At 38.9% G+C, this 25,455-nt stretch overlaps 1 protein-coding gene across 1 annotated transcript in view; it reads left to right on the top strand.

Annotated features, from left to right (window-relative positions):
• The first annotated feature begins 5,448 nt into the window (after nucleotides 1-5,448).
• The window catches only part of OSBPL11 (oxysterol binding protein like 11), an 83,216-nt gene continuing 63,209 nt past the window's right edge, over nucleotides 5,449-25,455 (top strand). Inside the window, exon 1 of the mRNA XM_007098284.3 lies at nucleotides 5,449-6,377. Coding sequence (XP_007098346.2) covers nucleotides 6,181-6,377 — 197 coding nt within the window. The 5' untranslated portion in view covers nucleotides 5,449-6,180. The remainder of the gene's footprint in view (nucleotides 6,378-25,455) is intronic.

Here is a 25,455-nt window from a genome sequence, read left to right as displayed (position 1 = left end):
CTTGTGATGTCGGGTGCTATGAGGAAAACTAAAGCAGGGTAACAGGATCAAGAGTAGTGGGGAGAGGTGACTCCTCTGTACAGAGTGAATGGTCAGGGAAGGCTCTGTGAGAAGCCACTGGAACAGGGATCGCCCTGTGCTCCTGCATTTTCTCACTGACACCCACATGCCGGTGATTCTAGCTAATGTTCTTAGGACTCTATATTTACATACCCTGACAGATCTCTCGTGAACAGAGAGATTTGGAAAACACCATTTCATTTGGGACACAAAGCTGACATTCTTCCACAGAAATATGTTGGAATATGTCTTCAGAAATATGCTGGTTAGTGTTTGTTCAGAGTTGTCCAGGAGAAAGGTGCTCTCACCAAACACAAACATTCATTTTACTTGGCAGGTAAACTTTATTTTTCTAATAATAATGGGTGACAGTTGCCAAGCACTTACCATGTCATGTGTCAGACATGTGCACGTATTTTACATGTGTCACGTCATTTAATGCTGACAATCACTCCAAAGGGAGATTGTCTTAGCTTTGGCCACCATAACAAAATACCACAGACCAGGCTGACTTAAACAACAGAAATTAATTTTCTCACAGTTCTGGAGGGTAGAAGTCTAAGATCAAGGTGCTAACATGATTGATTTCTCTTGAGAATTGTCTTCCTGGCTTGTGGATGGCCTTCTTCTCCCTGTGTCCTTACACAGCAGAAAGAAAGATAGGGTAAGGGAGAGGAAGAATGTGAGCTTTATGATTTCTCTTTTTATAAGGGCACTAATGTTATTATAGAGCCTATCTAAATCTAATTATCTCCCAAAGGCTCCATCTCTGAATACCATCACATTGGGGATTAGGAATTAAATACACAAACTTTTGGGGAACACATTTTAATCTATAGCAGAGATGTCATTCTTTTTTGAAAAAAATTTTAACTTTATTTTGAGAGAGAAAGAAAGTGAGAAGGGGAGGGGCAGAGAGAGAGAGAGAGAGAGAGAGAGGGAGGGAGGGAGTGAGAGAATTCCAAGCAGGCTCTCTGCTGCAAGCACGGAGTCTGACACGGGGCTGGAACCCACGAACCGTGAGATCACGACCTGAGCCGAAACAAGAGTCAGATGCTTAACTGACTGAGCCACGAAGTGCACTCTAGCAGAGTCATTATTACTATCATTTTACAAGTAAGAAAACAGGTACAAAGAGCTCAGGTAATTTGCCCAAAGTCACATGCAGTGGAATTAGTATCCAATGATTGTCATTCTGGCACATATCCAAAAATATTTTTGTGAGGAAGAAGAAAATGGCACAATATTACCAGCCCTGAACCAAAATCATGAATTCTGAAAGTGCTTGACAAAAAAATACCAAAGGCCTACAATTTCTAATCCAAGGAACAAACTCTAAAGGGAAACTTCTTTAAAAAGTCCTATATGCTGGCCTATCATGGGTATAAAGCTTCTAAAACTGAATGTTAATCAAATGTCCTTTTTTCTTTTTTTTTAATTATGCAATGGTTATCCTTGTACTTACTCTCTTGACTTTTTTTTTTTTTTTTTTAAGTTGGGAGAGAGGGAGAGGGAGAATCCCAAGATTCTGAGAGCCTGACACGGGGCTTAATCCCACGACCCTGGCATCAGGACCTGAGTGGAAATGAAGAGTTTGACACTCAACTGATTGAGCCACCCAGGTGTCCCAAAATGTTCTTGACCACTATGCTTTTCAGCTTCTTTCCATGTGGAAAGATGCTCTGATCCATCATCCAAGTAGAATGCTGACGAATGCACAATAATGTCTTCACAGAGATGAACATATCCTTCTTTGAAGTCTTTCAAAAAAGTGCATTTCTTTATCTTCTTTGTTCAAGTCATATGCTCTTCTTTCTCTTTAGACATTGGATGAAACAGATTCAGTTTACAATAAAAGAAGTTTTTGCTTTAAGAAAACAAAATATCTGTCAATCAACTCTCCTAGCTCTGGCTCATGAGTCTATGAACATCTTGTAACCTTCTGGTAAAAAGTGCATCCTGCTGAGTGTCTTGCACAAAAAGTGTACTCAAACTTGAACACTCTGGACTGAATTTTTTTTTATTATTAACACTTGTCTTTCCATTTGCTATACATCATCTGTTGTGCACCTGGGCAGCATAAGCTAGTCCCCAAGTCTTATCACCATTGGGAGGAATGCCAAAATAGTCCCTGGGTCTCTAAAGCTAAAGCTTTTTCCAGACTCCATGTTGTCTCCTGTCCTTGGATTGGCATGTTCCTCCTTTGCACCTCTCATTGATCCAATGAAGGCATACACTCAATACTTCTTTTCCTTGATTGGAGTGGGTTAGCATGGCTTACTTTTACAGTTGGCCGACCTCATTGATTATATAGAGATCTTTATCTTGATCAGTATGGGACTATAAAAGAATAACTCTCAATCCTATAGCTATTGCAACACCATTTTTTCTTGGACAGAGGAGTTTGGAATTTTTTTCAGAAATAATGAAAGGTCTTTGGAGGGTTCTGAGTTTCATCAGAAGGTTGTCATCTGTGATGTGTAGAACAGACTGGCATTGGAGAGGTCTGTAAGAATATTTCCTGCACTGTTGGAAATTCAACCCACTTTCAGTGCTGTAGCCACCTCCACACCCATACGGTTTGGATCCAATTACTGCCCTATCCTCATTGCCATCACCCTAGTCTGATCCATTATCACTTCTCACTTCATTTCTTATAAAGCTTCCTAATGAGTCTCCCTGCTTCCTCTTTTTCTCCCACTAAAATCAATTCTCTACATGGTAACTAGAGAATTTTTTTAAAAAAATAATTTTATTTTGTTATCATTCATGCATCCTAAATTCACCCATTTAAAGTATACAACTAAACAGATATTAATATATTCAAAAGATTGCACAACCATTTGCAAGCATCTAATTTTAAAACATTTTAATTACCCTTCAAAAAACCCCATATCTATTAGCAGTAATTTCCCATTCCTCTTTCCTCCCACTAATCTACTTGTGCTTCTATAGATTTGCCGATTCTGGACATTCATATAAATGGAATCATAAAATATGTGGTTTTTTGTGTCTTGCTTCTTAGACTTAGTGTAATGCTTCTACCAGGAGTGTGTGAGGAGTCCAGTTTCTTCTCCATGTCCCTCATCAAGATCAACAATTGGTTATTGTCTTTTTTATTATAGCCATCCTAGTGGTTGGGAATCACCATCTCATTGTGGTTTTGATCTGTGTTTCCTTGGTAAATAATGTTGAGACTCTCTTAATGTACTTATTGACTTTTGGTATATCTTCTTTGAAGAAATTTTTATCTAGCTCCTTTGCCCATTTTAAATAGGGTTATTTATTTTTTTAATTAATGAGCTGTAAGAGTGCTTTACATAAAGTAAATATTAGTTCCTTATCAGATACATGGTTTGTAAATATTTTTCTCCCATTTTCTGGGTTATTTTTTCACTTTTTCTTTTAACACTTATTTTTATTTATTTATTTATTTTTTTGAGAGAGAGCAAGTGGAGGAGGGGCAGAGAGAGAGGGAGGCAAACTCTCAAGCAGGCTCTACACTGTCAGTGCAGAGCACTATGTGGGACTTGAACTCACAAACTGTGATATTATGATCTGAGCTGAACTCGAGAGTTGGACATTTAACCAACTGAGCTACCCAGGCACCTCTCTGTTTCCTACTTTTTTGATGGTATTGTTTGTAGCACCAAAGTTTTTAATTTTCATGACTCTGAATCTAGCTACTTTTTCTTTTGTTGCTTAGGCTTTGATGTCATTTCTAAGAAGGTTTGCCTAACTCCAGGTCATGGAGATTTACCCCTATATATATATTTTTAGGAGTTTTATGGTTTCAGCTCTCATATTTGTCTTTGATCCATTTTGAATTAATTTTTGTGTATGATGTGAGGTAGGGATCCAATTTCATTCCTTATATAGATATCCACTTGACCCAACACTATTTGTTGAAGAGACCAGAGAGATCTTTTAAAAATATAGATCAGATTACAAACCTTCTCTGTTTAAACTTTCAATAACTTTCCATTGCACTTAACAATAAAATCCAAATTTCTCTGCCGACCTCTTCACTCTCATTTTATGCTACTCTCTCTCTTGCTCACCATGCTGCCAGGTCTCTCATTCCCCAGAATAAATAAAGCTTTCTTTTCCCTTAGCTTCCTCATTTCTTCATTTCTCACCTTAAATATTTTCTCGTAGATGACTTTTCTCAACCTTTCTTCTAAAACAGATTCTCTGTCCCATCCCACTTTTTTTTTATATCATCTCCTTTAATTTTCTTCATAGCTTTAATTATCTATGTATCTGCATTTGTTTTACTGCGTTTTTTTTTTTTTAATGTTTTTATTTATTTTTGAGACAGAGAGAGACAGAGCACGAGAAGGGGAGGGGCAGAGAGGGAGGGAGACACAGAATCTGAAGCAGGCTGCAGGCTCTGAGCTGTCAGCACAGAGGCTGACGACGACGACGACGACGACGTGTGTCTCAAACTCACCCACTGTGAGATCATGACCTGAGCTGAAGTCAGAGGCTTAACCGACTGAGCCACCCGGGTGTCCCCTGCATTACTTTTTACTTTGAGTAATACTTCTTTGCATTTGCTTTCGTGTTTTGCATATGACATACATTCAATTCACAAATCATGTTGTTAGAAACTAGAATTTACAATTAGATGGGACGTTAAAAATTACCTTCAACTACTCCTTCTTTACAGGTGAAAAAAACAAAGTCTAAAGAGTGTGAGTTGTCTGGGGTCAGAGAAGCAGTACCTAGCTTTGATTCTGAGAGCTATAATTTCCACAAGTTTCATTTTCATTTGCAACACTGATTTGCCCTATTCCAGTGTCATGCAATTTTTGCAAAAATCACTAAAATGAAGAGGAGTTTTCTTCTTCTTGTTGTTGTTTTAATGTTTATTTATTTTGAGAGAGAGAGAGAGAGAGAGTGTTCCAAGCAGGCTCCATGCTGTCAGCATGGTCTAAGGTGGGGCTTGAACTCACCAAGCTGGAGGTCATGACCTGAACTGCAAGCAAGAGTCCGACCATTAACCAACTGAGCCACCCAGGCACTCCAAATAGGAGGGTTTTTAGCAATTTGTTACAGAAATGACATTATTTTTCTAAGCCTTCATTCTAAGATGCCTAGAATGGGCCCTCCAATGGATGGACAGGACCTGGTTAGGAAGGCCAGAAGTCACACTTCACAACGGCACTAAGTCGGACTTCTTTGTTTCTCCCTCCTTGGCTGTCCCACCTCCCTCCCTTTCCCTTCTTCCGGGTCAACCCCCCCAACACCGCTACGCCCGAGGCTCCGCCCCCTTCAGGGCCGCGTGCCCTGCGCCAAGATGGCGCCAGGCGCTTCTGCTTCGGAAGTGAGCTCACACTACTCCGGAAGGGAAGGCGGGGAAAGAGCAGGCGGGTGGGTGACCCGCTGTGGGGCTGTGGGTGGGGCGGCGACCGCAGCTGTGGTATTCACGCTTGGGGCTGGGGAGAGGGCGACGGACTCGCCGGTCTTGGGAGCCCAGTCGAGGGCCCAGGGCCGGGGGCGTTGGAGGAAGTCGCCCCGAGCGGCTCGCCACTGGCCGGAGGAGAGGCGGCCCTGGGAGCCGGCGTCCCGCCCCCGGCGGCCTCCTTCCCCAGCCCTCCTCCCGGGTTGCGCGCGGGCGGTCCCTGTTCTGTCACGGGGGCTGCGGCGGGAACCGTCGAGCGGGCTGGACGGAACCCTCCGCCAGAGGACCCGCTGGAGGAGCAGAGGGAGCGCGGCGGGCCAGTCCGTCAGCTCAGAGGTCAGGCCTCGGGTCGCGGTCCGTGGTCCTCCGTCCTTCGGCGAGCCCTCTTGGCTAAGAGTCCCCGACCTCCCCGCACTGCTTCTGCTTCTCCTTTGAGTAAACCACCAAACCTTCTGGCAGGGTGATTTTTTTCCTCCTTGCATTTGCCGGAAAAGAGACATATATTTAAAGGGTTTCTGTCCTCATTGCTACCCGTGCCCTCTTAAAAGTTTTCCTTTGGTAGGAATGCTTGTATTCCTTCCCTGGACCATTTGATGGTTCCCATCCAGCCGCGGCCTGATTGAGCAACTGGAATCACCTTCAGATCAAATCTTAAAAATTCGCACCTACAAAACTACTCTGCAGAGTTGCTCCCTCCCGCCCAAGAAGGGCAAATGGACTTTGGAGTTAAGATGCAGGGGGGTGAACCAGTGTCAACAATGAAAGTCTCAGAGAGTGAAGGAAAGCTGGAGGGCCTGGCCACAGCGGTGACCCCAAACAAGAACAGCAGCAACAGCAGCTGTGGGGGTGGAATCAGCAGCAGCAGCAGCAGCAGTAGTCGCGGTGGCAGTGCAAAAGGCTGGCAGTACAGGTAGGTCCTTTCCTCAAGGTGATTTCCTCAGGTCGGGGTGACTATGCTGGAGTCTACCTTTCGGCGGTTGTTGAAAGGTAAAGTTACCTAGTGACTTCCAGAAGCAACTAATACATCTCATTTGGACCTGGGATCTCATCTTTCAAAAGCAAGATTTCATTCATTCATTCGTCCATTCAACAGGTATTTATGGAAGGCCTTTCGGAGAATACATAAATGTATCCCTGAACTTCCTCTACATCCCTAGAGTTCATTCCTCTTCTGATTTAATTCTGTGCTCACTTCTGCTTTTGCCTGTGTTGTAATTTGTTTACAGGCCTGTGTTTACAGTTCCTGCTTGACTGTGAAGGCAGGAACTGCTTAACTCAGCTCTCTCCAGAGGCTAGGAAATGCTAGGTGCTCAAACATATTTGTCAAGTGATTGAACGGAATCATTGGATAAGAAAAGATTCTTGCAGCCCCTGGGTGGTTCAGTCTGTTAAGCCTCTGACTTCTGCTCAGGTCATGATCCTGGCATGGGGCTCTGTGCTGATAGCTCAGAGCCTGGAGCCTGCTTTCTCTCTCTCTCTCTCTCTCTCTCTCTCTCTCTCTCTCTCTCTCTATCTCTCTCTCTCTCCCTCCCTCCCTCCCTCCCTCCCTCCCTCCCTCTCCCCATTTGCACTCTTTCTTTCAAAAATAAGCATTTAAAAAAAAAAAAAGATTTTTGCCCTCATGGTGTTTGTGACTTAGAAGGGGAGATATACGTAAATAATTTGAACACAGGGGCACAGATACAGATACTGGTGCGTCTAATACTCTAAACCAGGGAGACTGGAGACATTTCAGTTTGAGTTGGTCAGGCCATTTAACTCTGTCATGATGAGAAATTCTACATTTGTTAATTTTCATTAATATGGAGGATAAATTTAAGGAGCAGGAAGAGAGTGCTGGAGAAGCAATGGTAGTTTTGTTTTTGCTTTTGATGAGTAAAGTATAGGAGGATATAACCAGAATCTTTTTAATTGAGATATATTTTACATGTAACATATTAGATTCAGGTGTACAACATAATTCCCTATTTGTATGTGTTGATCACCACAGTAAATCTAGTGAACATCCATCACCATACATAGTTACAATATTTTTTTTATTGTGATGAGAACTTTTAATATTTCTCTCTTAGCAACTCTCAAATACACAAAATGTTATCATTAATTATAGTCACCATGCTGTACATTACATCCCCAGGACTTATGTTGTAACTGGAAGCTTGTACCTTTTGGCCACCTTCACCCAATTCACAGTCCATGCCTCCACCCCATTCCCCCACCTCTGGCAAACCACTGGTCTGTCCCTATCTAGGAGTTCATTTTTATTTTATTTTGTTTTGTTTTTTTAGATTTCATGTATAAGTGAGATCACACAGTATTTGTTTGTCTAACTTCACTTAATGCCCTCAGGGTCCATCCGTGTTTTTGCAAATGGCAAGATTTCCTTTTTTTTGGTGGCTAAATAATATTCCATTTTATATACTACATTGTCTTTATTTGTTCATTCGTTGATGGACACTTAGGGTGCTTCCACGTCTTGGCTATTGTAAATAATGCTGCATTGAACATAGGGGTGCAGATAATCTTTTCAAGTTAATGTTTTCTTCTTTTAATGTTTATTTATTTTTGACACACACACACACACACACACACACACACACACAGAGCGTGAGCAGGAGAAGGGCAGAGAGAGAGGGAGACACACAGACTCTGAAGCAGGCTCCAGGCTGAGCCTATCAGCACAGGGTCTGATGCAGGACTCGAACTCACAAACCGTGAGGTCATGACCTGAGCCCAAGTCAGATGCTTAACTGACTGAGCCTCTCAAGTGCACCCCCCCTTTTTTTTTTCCAGATAAATACCCAGAAGTAGAATTGCTAGATCACCAGAATCTTAAGAAATGAATTCAGGCTATACCATTGTATTGCAGCTAAAGAAATGAATTGTTAAATTTTGGTTAACTGACTCCCTGTGTACTTAACTCTAGTCATTTTTAGCCCTGTGCTATTTGTAGTTGTGAAATTTGTGTGAAACTTGAAAGGGATTAAAGCCAAGATTTTGTGGGACACCTGAATGGCTCATTTGGTTCAGTATCCAGCTCTGGATTTTAGCTTGGGTCACAATCTCACGTTTTTTGAGTTTAAGCCCTGAGTCAGGCTCTGTGCTGCTTGGGATTCTCTTTCTCTCTCTCTCTCTGTCTGCCCCTTCCCACTCTCACTGTCTCTCTCTCTCTTTCAAAATAAATTTTAAAAAATAAAGCTAAGATTTTTGTGAACGATACATACTTAGCTATACACAGTATACACATAATATCCATATGTGTGAAATACGCATGACTATTAGCATACAGAAATGAAGTGTAGAAAATTATAACTTTATTGGTAAGTGATTTTAGGACAGGAAAGTATAGTTACTGTGAGATATTTAGGGTCACTTTTGGAATCAACATGATCTTTTTTTTTTTGGTGGCTGAAGACTAACCATGTAAGATTATCAATTACTTGGCAAGGATATTTTGATATGACTTAAGGAAGCAAAATAAAGTAATATTCCAAGTCAGAAGTCTGTCTTCTGATAGATATCCTCAACTTTTTGAAACCTACTCTCAGTTGAATTAAAAAGTGAAACAGAATTTTTAGCCCTGGAGAGAGTTGTCATAAAGCCACGCACTTTACTCCTGTACTTCAGTTCAGAACTGTATTATCCTTTGTTTAGTGTATTATTTAATGGTTACATGATTTTCAAACTAGAATCTATTGGAAGCACATATGAAAAAGGTTATCACGGTAAATGTACAAGAGAAAATGGCAACTGATAAGTGTAGGACAGCCCAAGAAGATTTGAAAAATTAACATGCAGACTCAGCTATATTGCTTCCTAGTACAATAATCAGTCATAATGGCCTTAAGTCATCTAGGAAAGCACAGTGTGTAAGAAGACAGAACCACGTGATACAGTGTTGAACAATTTCAAAGAAAATAGCTGAAAGAAAAGATGCTTAAATATTTGGAAAGTGCAGTTATGTGAAACTCTTCCCCAAGGGTGCAGATATATAATGTGTTACTGCATTTACATACTGACATATTTTTATTTTAATGAAGTTTGTCCAAGACTAATCCTTCAACCTAGCTCTCAATTTTATTTGTCCCTTTGTCCTCTAGGACATTGATGAAACAGTTTTCTCCATTGCCCTGGCTTGCTCTCTCTTCCTGGCTTCTTCCTCTGAGACTCAAAGTTTCTAGACTTAAAAAACAAGTATAGTAAAACTCAGCCTAATTCTTTCCTCTTAAAACTCATTTACACGCAACTGCTTCCATTTCTTTAATCCTTGTTTATTGCTCAACCCATGATATTTGGCTCTATCTACACCAAGGATAGGAGTGAAAAAATGATGAATTTTTTTTAGATTCTTATTCCCATTGATTTCTATATAACTGTATTAGTTACAATTCTTTTCTTGCCTTTTCTTTTTCTTTCTTTCTTTTTTTTTTTTTTAAAGATTTTATTTTTAAGTAATCCCTACACCCACCATGGGGCTTGAACTTACAACCCCGAGATCAAGAGTTGCATGCTCTCCTGACTGGGCCAGCCAAGCGCCTCTCTTTTCTTGAGTTTTTGATATTACTTTCTCTTGGTTTCTCCTTTATCCTCTGAATGTTTTTTTTCTCCGTTTCTTTGGTTGGCTCTTTTCCTTAAAATGCTGGTATGATATGCCATCATTTTCTTTCCTTAAGCTGCATGTTTTCTGTTTGTTATCTCATTCTCTTCCATGGCTTCAGCTATTTCTATAATTTCGGAGGCAGTACATTCAATGGGCTACCTGTAATTTGCTACTGTTCTATTTTAAAAGTGGAGATTTTTGGTTATGTCTTACTGAGTAGTTGAAATTCAGTAAAGACCCTGTGATTCAGACCTGGACTTTAGCTTTACAAACTTAGAAAATTAATAAGCATCATGTTTTTGAGGTTTATAAATGCTGTCACATATCATTCCTTCATTCTTTTTTATGACTGAATAATATTCCATTATATGAATATACCATATTTTGTTATTCATCATTTGACAGACATTTGGGTTGTTTCAGTTTTTGTGGCTATTATGAATAATGCTACTTTGAATGTTTGTGTTCAAGTTTTGTGTGGATATGTGTTTTCATTTCTCTTGGGTGTATATCTAGGAGTGGAGTTGCTGGGTCATATGGTAACTTTATGCTTAACTTTTTGAGGAACTGTCAGACTATTTTTTTTTTAATTTAATTTAATTTTTAGAGAAAGAGCACAAGTGGGGCAGAGGGGCAGAGGGAAAGAGAATCTCAACCAGGCTCCACACTCAGTGCAGAGCCCATTGCAGGGCTTGATTCCACAACTGTGAGATTGTGACCTGAACCAAAATCAAAAATCAGACACTCAACCCACTGAGCCACCCAGGTGCCCCCAGACTATTTTCTAAAGTAGCTATATCATTTTACTTTCTTGCCAGCAGTTTATTGAGTTTTAACTTCTTCATATTCTTACCAGCACTTTATTGTCTTTTTGATTAAAAAAAATTTGTTTTTTACATTTTTTTTTTTTTACTTTTTTTTTTTTTTTTTTTTTTGAGAGACAGAGACAGAGCACAAGTCGGGGAGGGGCAGAGAGAGAATGAGACACAGAATCCGAAGCAGGCTCCAGGCTCTGAGCTGTCAGCATAGAGCCCGACGCAGGGCTCAAACCCACAAACCGCGAGATCATGACCTGAGCCGAAGTCGTACGCTCAACCGCTCAACCATCTAAGCCACCCAAGCGCCCCTGTCTTTTTTATTTTAAATGTTTATTTTGAGAGAGAGAAAGAGAGAGCACCTGTGCGCGCAAGCTGGGGGGTGGGCAAAGAGAGAGGGAGAGAGTGGGAATCCCAGTCAGTGTGGAGCCTGACAGGGGGCTCAGTCTCAGAACTGTGAGACCATGACCTGAGCCAAAATCAGGAGTCGGACATTTAATTGCCTGAGCCACCCAAGTGCCCCCAATTTTTTTTTAATGTTTATAAATTTCTTTTTATGTTTATTATTTATTTTGAATTTATTTTGAAATATGTGAGATAGTGTATTATTTACTGTTGTGTTACAAATTACCCCAAAATTTAGTGTGTTGAAACAGTAACATTTTTTATCCCAGAGTGTTCTGAAGCTTAGGTGGGTCCGCTGGTTCTGGGTATTTCACAAGGCTACAGTTATCTTGAGGCTCAGCTGGGAAGAATTCACTTCCTGGCTCATTCGTGGCTCTTGGCACAATTCATTTCTTTTGGCCTGTTGGACAAAGACCTCAGTTCCTTATAAACTGACCGCTGGTGGTTTCCTTTGGTTCCTGGCTTCATGGGCATCTCCACAGAGCATCTTACTACTTGACGGCTTGTTATTTCAGAGTGAGGAAGTAAGAAAACGAGAATGCTAGCAAGATGGAAGTGACAGTCTTTTGTAACTTTAACATGGAAGTAAAGTCCCCATCACTTTTCACTATATTAGAAGTGAGTGATGAGTTGTGCCTGGGTGGCGCAGTCAGTTAAGCATCTGACTCTTGATTTCAGCTCAGGTCATGAGCTCATGGTTAGTGAGATCAAGCCCTGTATTGGGCTTTGTGCTGGCATCATGGAGCCTCCTTAGGATTCTCTCTCTCTCCCTCTGTCTCTGCCTCTCTCCCACTTGGGCATGGAATGAGTAAATGATGAGGTTCAGCCCACACAAGGGTGTGAATACCAGCAGGTGAGGATCATGGGAGCCACATTAGAAGGTGCCTATTACAGATGATAGTATAAATAGACTCTAGATCATCATCTATTGTTGAGACAGATTTGACAAGTAGGCAGTTGGAAATTTGTTTCTAAAGCTGAGAGTTTGGGACTGAAACTGATTGTCGGGGAATAAGAGGAGCTACTAGGAGATCAGTTGTAATGACCTAGACATGAGATAATACAGGGAAAGTGTTAGTAGGCTGGAAAAGAAGGAAACCATGGGAGGAAGGTTGACAGACCTTGGTGATGTACTGAGGGAAGGAAGTAAAAATTGACCTCTGTCATCCAGATTTGAAACTTTGAGAAGTCTACACGAGAAACAGATTTGGGGAGTCAAATGATGCATTTGGTTTTCCGTATGTTGAACTTAAGTTGCTAGAATGTTTAAGTTGCATATCCAGCTAGATTTTAGAGATGTGGAGCATATCCAGCAAAGTAGATAATTGCCTTTGTAGTATCCAGAATGTATTCACTTCTGATGTCACATTTAATCCTCACTACAGCTCTTAGAGGAAGGTAGGAAGGACACTGTTATCACCATTTTATAGTTGAATAAAACAGAAGTCAAAATGAATTGACCAGAGCCACGGCTAGTAAGTGGAAGAACTTTTATTTCTAAGTAGTTATTTGTGTAGAGGAATTTAAAGTTGATACACTCTCTAAAGGAATGGATAGTTATTGATAAATAGTTTCGGACATGGTGGTTTCATCCTTCACTGGTGTTCTAACTCATGCAGCAAATATTTTTGAGCCTCTATCATGTAGAGCCCTGTTATTTCCAAATTAATATATACATTCATAACAGTGAAAAGTAAGGACTCCCAAGGCTTAATTTGGGAAGATTCTGGAAAAGAGTCAGAAAAGAGAAGAGAGGTGCCTGGCAAGCTCAGTCAGTAGAGCATGAGACTCTTGAGCTTGGGATTGAGTTTGAGCCCCACATTGGATGTACAGATTATGTAAAAATAAAATCTTTCAAAAACAAAAAAAGAAAGAAAGAAAGAGAAGAGCCTCAGCTGCATTTGCAAAATATATCACGATGACCCTTTTTCAAATCAAAGCTCATCAGTAAATTTATTAGATTAGCCCCAAATTTTCTTCCTCCAAAGTAATTTATATTCATATGCATATGTTGTGGTCTTTGTTCACCATTTAAAAGGAAAGCAGATTTCTTAATTCTGGATCCTTCCTTCCTTTTTCATAGTAAGTGTTCAAAGTGTATAAAATGTGCATGTTTCCATTATTTTCATATTCTTCGTGTCAGCTTTCAGAAAAATGTACACATCTACAAATATGCCACTTATTGAAATGGACAGAAGAGAACTACCCAGAGGAGGAACTGAAAAGCAAACTGGAGTGTATAACAGGCCTGCTTGTCTTATTTTGGGCTCCATGCTGGCCAAGCCCTATTAACAAACAGATCTCTTTTCCTTATTAGCAAATAGTTACGGGTTTCAGTAAATGGGTAGAATTCTAAAAATGTATAGTATAGAAATAATTTTTATGGTCAGACCTGGTGTCTACCACTGTAAATACTCTGTTAATAGGAAAAGTACCTGTACCTATTTTCAAATGGGGAAAGGAGATCTGCGTAAACATAATCTAACATTTACTATCTTCAGGGTTTGACCATTTTTTGAGTTTGATTTGAAGAAAAAATTGTGAATGTTTACTTTTTCTCTCTGTAGGGGTTGAAGGAAACTTGAATGTGTACTTCTGTACCCTAGTTTTTGTTATCCTTATCTGAAAGTTGCTATCGATGCTAGTGAAAATAAGAGAAAGGCAACTTACAGGCATGTAGCTGAAAACTATAAAATATTGTTCCAGAAATCTAGTGAGAACTACACCAAGCCTTGAGGAAAAATATTTGGTTTCTTATGGTATACTCTGATTTCTTAGTGTTTTATATTTTTGCTATAGGTCTAAACACAGTCCATTTGAGTTCATATTTTACATAGAAATCCTACCGTATCAAAACTATGCAAGCAGGTTAATGTTAGAACATGCAGATTGGTCTTTTGCAAATAAATTGCATGATTTAGATTCCAGAAGAAATTGCCCAACAAATAGATTTGTGGGAAATTATATCTTTTTAAACTCTTCTGTTTTTGCTTTTGAACATAGTGGAGAATATTCTTGATGTAAATTGTACTACCTTGCCTAGAGGGAACATCTTTGTTCCCTTTGAGAAAACATCTTCCCTAGCTAAGAATCTTCCCCATACCGATTTTGCTAAATAAAATGATTTGTATCCAGACTTATTCAGGTTTAACTTAAAACTAAATTGCCTGTTTAAATGGTTACATTATTGTTTTGGTATTACCATCTGGGTTTTAGAACAGTTTATTTGGTGGTGAAAGAAAGGATTTTCTTTTGGATTTATAAGGTATTGTAACAAAACATGATTTCTCACTCAGTGTTTCCCTGTTCTTGAGTTTTGGCTGCCTTTGCAGTTTACTTCCATTGCTGTTCTTGAGGTTGGTTGGAAGGTCCCTAGAGGGGAGAGGCTGTTGCTACTGGCTGCAGCTGGAAGCCCTAGTTAAAAGGATGGTTGGGAGAGAAAAAGAAAAGAAGAGGAAAAATAGAGAGAGAAAAAGGATATAGCAAAGAGATAGAGACAGGGAGAGAAAGAGAGGAAGAAAAGGAGGGAATGAGAATGATACAAAAGGTGAGATGAAATGCCACCAATAGTTGCTTCTGGAACAGCCTTCTTATCCTTGATAGAGGCCTTTTTAAAGTACTGCCTGAATCTGTAACCTCAAATCTGCAAAGAGAACTTCTTTATCAATTTTGTAGCTGTTTCACATATTTTTATAACATAATTGAAAAGAATATTTTTAATGTGATTTTTTAGAATAGGTAATATTATTAAAAAATATTAGAAGGGAGGGGTCCAATGAAAAATCTTTCCCATCCTCGACTGGTTCAGGTCTCCTCCCACCTAAAAATGGCTTCTTGTGTGGCAGTGAGACGTATAGTATCTTGATACTCTCTTGGTCTGTGGTGTCTTGGTTTTACTGAGGCCTGCTTCTGTGAAGCCTTTTGGAAGTATATGAGAGATAATAAATACTACTATCTGAAAAGATACTGTACCAGAAAAAGTTTTCTACTTTATTCTAAAAAGTTTTAATTACAGGTATAATGTTTCTCTTATTTGCAAACTTTACTTTTGAAATAATAATTTTCTGTTGAGGCAAACCTTTAGAATTTCAAATGATGAGTGATGTACACACATTTTAGGTTGAAAGGGTCATCGGACACATGAGAAAAACCAAGGCCCAGAGAGATTGATATGGCCAGGGTCAGTCATGGCATTAGTCGTGGGAAAATTGGTACTAGATCCTGTATCCCTTTTATGTGCTCGTTCCACAGCATAACACTACCTTACACTTAGGGTTTAGCAACTTAATTTTGAACCTAAGGGGTATTGAGAAGCCTACTCGTAATGTCTGAAAGTCCTGTTTATAGTAAGAGCTATAGCTCCTATTTTTGTTGGCAAACAATACTGCTTTAGGCTGGTGTGAGGAAATAGGTCCTCTTTTTACATTAAAGGATGAGAGTTAAATTGGGGTAGCCTGTTTGGAGAGCAGGTTGGTGATATTTATAAAAACTAAAAACTCATATACCTAGCAATTTCACTTTTAGCAAATATGTACAAAGATATGTACAACTCTGTTGCACCATTATTTGTAATAATAAAAGCCTAGACAAAAAACTCTGTTAGTAGGAGGATTGGAACTGGTTAACTATATGATACTGCCATAAAATGGATTACTGTGCAGATGTTAAGAAATGAGTTAGATCCATGTGTCAGTGTGAAACTATCCCTAAGAAAACAGAAAAAGCAAGGTACAGAATTATGTGTATAATTGCAACCATTTGTTTAAAAAATAAAATGGTGTGTATATGTGCACATTTGTAGGTGCATGGAATATTTCTGAAGAAGTACACAAGAAATTGAGAGGTCTTTGCCTCTGAGAAGGGGAACTGGCGCCTGGAAGATAGGGTTGGATAATGTAATACATAGTAACGCTTATTGGGAGACAGTTCTCCCTTTGTTACTTACTGTTTTTTTCCAAAAAATTTGTATAGCAAACAGTCTTGGAAGATATAGTATCTCCCTCCTAAGCAGAAGGCAGGTTTATTTATCATGCAGTATAATAAAGATAAGGTCTCCTTGCTGCAGAGGTTAGGCCAACTTAGTGTTAGTTGAAAGATGTGGGTTCTCTGCACACAGGTTCCTCAACCTGTCCCACAATGTCCTGCATGTGCAGGCATCTCCGGTCCTCTGTGTTGCCCTGTGTGATGGGGCTATTGCTATGGCTACTGAAGTCTTTTGTCTCTGACTGAGGAGTCTCATGTCTTTTGCCAGCATCCATGAAACTGGGCTAACTTGCTAGCTTTCAAGTAGGGTAACATCTCAGGCCTTCCATCATTCTTGACAAAATACCTACTGGAAAAAAAATGTAATAACTATTTCTTAAAATGAAAGAAGTGGAAGTCTTGGGGCTTTTTAGGTCCCATCATTCTGACTTGAAAATGTCAGGCTAAGAAGATAAGACAGGGACGCCTGGGTGGACCAGTGGGTTAAGTGTCCATCTCTTGATTTCCGCTCAGGTCATGATCTTAGGGTTCATGGGATGGAGCCCTGCGTCGGACTCTGCACTGACAACTTGGGATTCTCTCTCTCCCTCTCTCTCTGTCCTTCCTCCACTCTCTCTCTCTTTCAAAATAAATTTAAAAAACATTCAAAAAAAAGATAGGACAAATCTAGAAAACTGATCTAGAAAAATGAGCCTACGTCAAAGGAATTTGCCTATGGAGGAATTGACTTCCTGGAGTGTGAGAGAATCAGTATTTGTTGAGCATTAACCATATTGACTTATACTTCAAATATATTTGGGGTGAATATATTTTCTTTTCTCATTATAAATCTGCAGGATAGATATTCTTATCCCCATTTACAGATGAAGAAACTCAGTACCAGATATGTTACTTGCCCAAGGTCACAGTGGAGCTCATACCTATAACTGTCTGACACTAAGCCATGCCCTTTCCATTATAATAAACAGCTTTCTTTCTTGAGGTGTTAGAGGTGACTTTCTACTTTAACATGTGGTAGTTTCTTCTGTCCCATCTTCATTGAAGGTCTGTTGTCAAATGGGCAGTTAGCTGCATGAGGGATTTCCCAGTTGTCTGTAACAATCAGATTATGTATAGGATTTTTTTTTTTGGTCGGTGTAGGAAAACATTTTACAGCTGTGCTTCTCAAACTTTCTTCTTGAACTATCTTTTAGCTGCATAAGATACAGTAGGTACCTTAAGTGGATCTAGTTTGTGATTTAAAACAGCCCCTGGCTCGTATAACTTTCTTGGGAGTTTTCTGTATTTCAGAATTCATGAGAATTTTATATTCTACTCTCTATGTATCAGTTGCTTACAGAGGTCAGTATAGAGTCAGGGCCAGCTGAGAGGGAGGACACAGGAATCAGAATACAATCAAATTGTCAGGTTGTTGTTGTTGTTGTTGTTGTTTTAGTGTTTATTTGTTTATTTTGAGAGAGAGAGAGAAAGAGCACATGCGCTCAAGTGGCACAGAGGCAGAGATAGAGGGAGAGAGAATCCCAAGCAGGTCTCGTTCTGTCAGCATAGAGCCCGACAGGGGGCTCGAACCCACGAACCATGAGATCATTACCTGAGCTGAAACCAAGAGTCTTGACACTTAACCAACTGAGCCACCCAGGCACCCCAGGTTTATTTATTTTTTTAATTGTAGTAAAATATGCATATAAAATATACCATCTAAAGTATTTTTCAGGTGTCTAGTACTGTGACATTAAGTACATTGACATGTTATGCAACTATCACTACTATTCATCTTTAGAGTTTTTCATCATCCCAGGGGTGCCTGGGTGGTTCAGTTGGTTAAGCATCCAACTTCGGCTCAGGTTAGTCTGGCCCTTTGCTGACAGTGCAGAGCCTGTTTGGGATTCTCTTTCTCTCTTTCTGCCCCTCCCCCAGTCATGCATACACACCTGTTCTCTTTCTCTCAAAATAAAAAGGTAAACTTAAAAGAATTTTTTGTCATCACAAACTAAAACTCTTTACCCATTAAATAATAACTCCCTATCCCCACCCAATCCTCAACCCCTCGCAACCACTATTCTACCTTCTGTCTCTATGATTTTGACAACTCTAGGTGTCTCACAGTGAAATCATACAACTTTTGTCGTTTTGTGTCTGGCTTATTTCACTTGGCATAATGTCCTCAGGGTTTATCCTTGTTGCAGCATGTGTCAGAATTTCCTGCCCTTTTAAGGCTGAATAATATTCAGTTGCATGTATTTACCACATTCTATTTATCCATTCATTTGTTGATGTACATTTGATTTGTTTCCATCTTCTGGCTATTGTGAATAATACCGCTGTGAACATTGGTATACAAATACCTGTTTGAGTACTTGCTTTCATTCTTTTGTGTGTATACCCAGAGGTAGAATTGCTGAATCATATAGTAATTCAGCATTTAACTTTTTGAGGAGCCACCATTATTGTTTACCACAGCAGCTGTACCATTTTACATTCCCACCAAGAACGCAGAAGGGTTCCAATTTCTCCATACCCTTGCCAACCCTTGTTATTTTCTGTCTTTTGGTTTGGTTTGGTTTGGTTTGGTTTGGTTTTGGTTTTGATAATAGACATACTAGTGGATATGAAGAAATAGTTTTATTACTGCAAAAAACTCATTGAAGAAAGCAGCAGCAGTTACCATAGTAAAGTAAATTTGCTATTTCCACCCTGGAATTAGGCATACTTATCTACCTAGTCACAGACACAGAGGCAGTTTGGAATACTCAGGTCTTCTCTCTGTCAGAGCAGGTAAGAATGTCTTCTTTGGGTAGGAGGCGGATCCAAGGGAAGGAGCCCAGAGGAGCCGAGCCCTTCATGCCCAGCTGTGGGATGTGTGAGGGGAAGAATGGGGAAAAGAGGATGGGAGCTCTCTAGAGAAGTTCTCCACATGGAGATGGATGTGTGAGGAGGGAGCAAGTTTTTTCTTAATATTTATGAGAGTTTTGATATTAAAAATGCTTTAACTTATTTTTTTAGTGCTTTAACTTATTATAGTCAAGTAAATTTGCTCTAGAAACACAATCTAATTTTACCCTGTTCTGCCACCCACCCACCCAGCCCAGTTTTGAGTATGTGTAGGTTAATTTGGGAAGTAAGAGCTTATAGGAAACACAGTTCTACATCTCAAAAGAGCAATGATCATATAGTCCCTTCGGAGAGTTTTAAAAAAATTAATCCATACATAATAACAGATAGAAGTAGCTCTCTGCCCTGAACTATCCTGCCTGTTCAAGATAATTGGACATTTAAAAAAGTGTTTTAATTATAAAAATAATAGGATATTAAAATTGGAAAATGTGAAATAGTAAAGACAGCAAAGTAAAACCATCCATAACTCCTCCATCCAGTGATGGAGTTACTATTTTGTGTAGTTTTGTCCTGTGCACATTTTTTTATAGGCTATATTAAATTTGGTATTTTATAAATAAAAAAACTTAATTATCTTAAAGCACTTCCCCATGTTGTTAGAAACTCATAAACATTTTACTTGGTGAATCCTATTCACCTTGGTGATATATATATATATATATATATATATATATATATATATATTTATATTTAAGTTTTTATTTAAATTCCAGGTAGTTAAAAAAAAAAAATTCCAGGTAGTTAACATACAGTGTAATCCATGATACTTCTTAATAATTCTCCTGATGTTGTTCATTGAGCTTATTTTCTTCCTTTTCTCTCCATTCACTTCTTTCTTTCTTTTCTTTTCTTTTCTTTTCTTTCTTATTTTAATTATTGTAAGTAGTGCTATAGTGGACAAGGTTGCATATTATCTTTGTCTACATTTCTAATTATTTATCTTAGACTAGATACCTGGAAGTAAAATTCTTGGGCCAAAGAGCATTAACATTTAAAAAAAATTAATTCCAGTAAAACATACAGTGTTATATTAGTTTCAGGTGTGCAATACAGTGATTCAACAATTTTGTACATTACTCAGTGCAAAGAGCATTAACATTTTTAAGGCTTTTTGCAGGAAGGGAATGTCTTTTACTTCATACTTTTGGGTATAGACTAAGATATGGTTGGAATTAGATTTTGTTTTATCTGAAATTGATTGGAGTGTACAGGCTGTGTTGATTTTTTTTTTTTGACAGTTACTCAGAATTGCCTTGTGGTTTTATAGAAACATTCTGCTTCTATCTTCCCATTGCTTAAATCATTCTGCAGAGATTTCTTGAGCACCTGCTATATCCCAGGCTATAAGCTAGGTGCTACAAGGAATACCAGGATGAGTAAGAAGCAGTCACTGCTCTGCAGAATATCTTTTTACAGCAGAAGGACTTACATGTGTTGCAGTCGTTCCCATCTGTTGTCAGCTGCTTTTTCCTTAGCTAAGCAGGCTGCTCTCTCCCTTCATCATGCTATTTATATTATCAAGGGAATGAACCAAAACTAAGCTAATTTTGGAGGACAGTTTTTGCTTAGTAGAAAGTAGGAATTTTGATCTGTGGCTTGACTGGCACCTGCTTTACACTGACTACAGCTTGCATAAATTTCTGCCTGCAGTTAAATGTGTTAAGGTGTCCAAGACTAATTCCTCTACTGTATCTGGGCTATGGAATCTGCCTCTCCCATTTCTCTCTTTCTTCTGAGTCTTGAACCTTTCTTTCTATCTCCTTCTCTTTGGGTACTTAGAATTACCCTGTCCTAAGCCCACATCCTTTTAACCAGTTCTGTTTCTCCCAATGTCTCTTGGTTACTGCCAGCTGGCTCAGCCTTCATCATTTCATTGATCTGTTATCTCTTGGTTGGTAAATCTAATAGAAACTTCTCAGTCTGCATCTTAGTTCACCCCCCAGTAGCACTGAACATGCTTGACCACAAACTCACTTAAAGTACTCCTGGTTTTCTTTCTACTACTCAGCTACTACTTATCTTCTGTCTGCACTCCTCTTGCATTTAAAACTTTTCCTGAGGGTTCTCCCTTAGGCTCTGTTCCATCGCTGGTCATTTTATAATCCTTCCTGGGTGATTTTATTTACTCTTCTGGCTTCAAATACCAGTTACATGCTTATATGCTGATTACTACCAAATCTATATGTCCAATCCAAATCATGCTACCTTACTGGCTATCTCCCTGTGTATGGTCTGCAGATCCCTGAAATTCAATATGTTAAGTTGGGACAAACCCAAAACTTCCTCTGTGGTCCCCATTTTAGTGAAAGTATTAGTATCTGCACAGTTGTTCCAGCTGAACTCCGGGTGTTGTCCCTTCTCTCTCACCCTACTGTCACTCTCCATCTCTTTCTCACTTCACATCTAATCAGTCAGGTCCAGTCATTTCAGCCTCAGTCACCACTGAATCCCGTGTCTTTAATGAAATACCCTTTTCATTAGTATGACAGCTAAAAACACAGGCCCAGTGTGTCTCTCCTCTAGTAGGAGCCCTTGTCATTGTCTTTTTCTTCAAGGAGATATATTTCTCTTATGTTAGATGGTGGTTTGGGGATGGAGAGAAATCACCTTTTTATTTTCCCACCCTTTTCAGTGGGTTTTCAGAGTGCTTTGCATTTAGGAGGTCATGAGTAATTGTGCGGAACTGAAATGAAAGGATTTGAAGCTGTTCAGAAAGTAGCTTAATTTTAAAAGCTTCTACATATCTTCCTTAAGTCTGATCAAGAAAGGTTAAGAAATACGTGTGTTATAGTAATGGAGACTTAGGAATTGAAATAATCATTATTAAGATAGATGAGCCTCACATTAAATGTAATAATGCCACTTGGCATAGTTCAGTTAATCAGTTATTTTTATAGACTATCAGCCTCTAGTACTAATCCCAATTGAATGTTAACAAGTTTAGAAGATCAAAATATACCCAATTTGTTGATCGGTGGAGTTGCTGAAGGACTGAAAAAGAAATTAACTTTTTCACAGCTTATTTTTCCGTGTATTTGTCTTTTGGACCATCATCTCTACTTCATAGAACACAAAATAGTAGTATGATATGATCACGTATGTGGTGTGTTCCCATTTGAACAACTAGATTTTATTAATGTTAACAGGTACATTAAGAATCTATAGAAATTCACACATTTTAAGTGGGAGCAAAGCATAAAGGTTAGAGGTACTACATAAAGAATTAGTTATAAAGGAGGTAGAGAGGAGAAAGGGAAGAGTGAACAAAAAGGTGGTCGCTCATAGAGCTCTTTATAGTGGCCACCAGATGGCACAGTTGTTCTACATCTGCCGGTTGCACTGACCTGACCAGGGAGGGAAAGTACGGGAACATGACAGTGCCGACCAGCTGTTCCAGAGAATAGGATGTTCTTAAGTTGGTTCTTTGTAGCCTCAGATGTCTGTATCATGTAATAAAAGTAGGCCAGCAGTTTGTAATTAATTGCGTATTTGAATTTCTAGTTCTTTTGAGGCTGGCTTGATGCTATTGTCAAATAAGCCATGGTGATATCACCCTTGTAATTTTTGTGAGAAAGTTTAACTCTTTAGATGAAAGCATCAACAAAATGTTAACATTTAAAAATTGAACAAAGAACATTACTATACTATACAACATTACTTTGATTTTATTTAGTGAATGTTGCTACTGGAATTGTACCCTTAAGAATTCATTGATAACTATTAAATGACTGATAGAAACAACTTAGATGTGACCAAAATGAGGGATACCTTTAGTTACATGAGAGACTGGACAAAAGTAAAAGAGATGAGGCATTATTTTCAATGCTTAGAAATAAACATTTTTGTTTGTTTTTCTCAGTTGTGGGTATATACTGAGTTTTTAAGAAGGATTCTTTCCACAGTTCACATATGCATTTGGAGGATATAATGGTCCTAGCACCAGAGGAATTGAATTTTATTGAATTGTAATGTATTTATTATATGCCAGTAGTCCTAGTATAGTGATGAAGGCTTGGTGTAGAGAACCTAGATTAAGGGGGAAAACCAAAAATGGTGAATTATGGGATATTTTGGTTCTTTGAAGAAATAATTTAATTTAGGTTATGTGGCACCATAGGCTTTTTGTGGTGCAAAAAGTATAAATATACACATACATACGTACATATATAAATACATAAATTCAGGTTATGAAGCTACAGGGTAGAATGAACAAAGAATAAGGTTGTTTTTTTTTTTTTAATTAAGGTATAATTGCCATATTAGTTTCCAGGTGGACAACATAATTTGGTATTTGTATATATTGTGAAATGATGACCATAAGAAGTCTAGTAAAAATCTATCACTACACATATTTTTTATTTTTTAGAGAAAGAGCACAAGTGGGGAGAGAGGCAGAGGGAGAGAGAGAATCTTAAGCAGGCTCCACACTCAGTGTGGTTCCCGATGCAGGGCTCAATCCCGCAACCCTGGGATCATGACCTGAGCTGAAATCAAGTCAGGCACTTAGCCTACTAAGCCACTCAAGTGCCTCTATCATCACACATATACTTTTTTTTTTTTTTTCTTGTGATGAGAACTTTTAAGATCTACTTTCTTAACAACTTTCAAATATGCAGTACATTATTTTTAACTATATGCTCTGTGCTGGACATAACATCCCCAGGACGTATTTATTTTGTGATTGGAAATTTGTGTCTTTTAACCACTTTTATCCATTTTACTCAACCCCACCCCATCAGTTTGTTCTGTGTATCTGTGAGCTCTTTTCTAAAGATTATTTTCTGGGACTCCTGGTTGGCTCAGTCGGCAGAGCATGCAACTCTTGATCTCAGGTTTGTGAGTTTAAGCCTCATGTTGTGTGTAGAGATTACTTAAAAATAAAAAATTCTTCTGAATTTTTTATTTTTATTTATTTTTAATTTAATTTTTTAATTTTGTAAATTTTATTTATTTTTTATTTAAAAATTTTTTGTAACGTTTATCTACTTTTGAGAGAGTGTGAGCGGGTAAGGGGCAGAGGGAGGGAGACACAGAATCTGAAGCAGGCTCCAGGCTCTCAGCTGTTAGCACAGAGCCCGATGCAGGGCTTGAGCCCCCAAACCGAGATAATCATGACCTGAGCTGAAGTCGGACGCTTAACCTGAGCCACCCAGGCATCCCTATTTTTTAATTTTTTTTTAATGTTTATTTATTTTTGAGAGAGACAGAGCATGAGTCGGGGAGGGGCAGAGCCCGAGGTGGGGCTTGAACGCACAAGATGTGAGATCATGACCTGAGCTGAAGTTGGACGCTTAGCCAGCTAAGCCATCCAGGCACCCTGATTTTTAGAGTCCATATATAAGTGAAGGAATAAATTTTGAGGGCAGGAACAGTTGAGGGAAGCTGAGCTGTGTGTTAAATACATAAAACAGAGGAGGAACTCTTTGGGAAGTTATTTTTGGGCAGAGTCCAGGGGCACTGGGATTCCAGTGACCCCAAAGAACTATTTAAGCCTGAAGCTTGGGAAAGATGTGGGAGCCATACAAGAAAAATATCTTCCTGCTTTTCTAAGTACCAGTGGAGCTGAAAGAGATAGCTTTGATGTGACCTGGGCTGCAACTAGAGGAACTCCAGCAAAAACCCAAAGGGCTGGGTTTCCAGAGAAGAATCCTTTCTTCTAGATGTAGGCTTTAGAAAGTGTTTAAATGGGAATTCAACTGGGACTGTCAATTTTAACATGACATAATATGTAACAGAACTTTGGGTTAGCATTTGAGAAGTTGACAACCTTTGTCTTCTTGAGATTAGTGTGACCTTATAAAATCCAAAGGACTCGAGTAGTTTGACTTAATATTAATCAACAATGTTGTTTGCTAGCCTTAGAATGAAAAAGCCTTAGAACAAAAAACATATACTCAGTCATGGGATCACATCTTTATTTTCAGATTTGATCTTTATTTTCAAGCACTTTGAGGAAATGAGACTGGAAAGACACTCAACATTGAGTTTATTCGTGAGGCATCTCCTACTCACTGCCCAGTAATAGCTGCTAAATCTTATAATCAATTTGGTTATTTTGTTTTCCTGAGAGAGTCTTTATCTTAGCCCTTTTTATTTGTCATTGAGATCAATCTAAATCTGTTTTGATTTCTCCCTTGCTTTTGCCTTTAACATCTATGTTTGAAAGGTTGCCATTTGCCTCACATTGTCAGTTTCCTTTATGCCGGTTAGCTGAAATTTTACCAAATATGCTCTGTGATTTAGGGATAGTAAAGAAAATAAATGATGAATATCCATTGCATTTTATAGCG

This window comes from Panthera tigris, chromosome C2, assembly GCF_018350195.1.
Source record: "Panthera tigris isolate Pti1 chromosome C2, P.tigris_Pti1_mat1.1, whole genome shotgun sequence".
Classification (NCBI taxonomy): domain Eukaryota; kingdom Metazoa; phylum Chordata; class Mammalia; order Carnivora; family Felidae; genus Panthera; species Panthera tigris.
The sequence above is the reverse complement of the archived record's forward strand: the minus strand, read 5'-3'. Positions and strand labels throughout refer to the sequence as shown.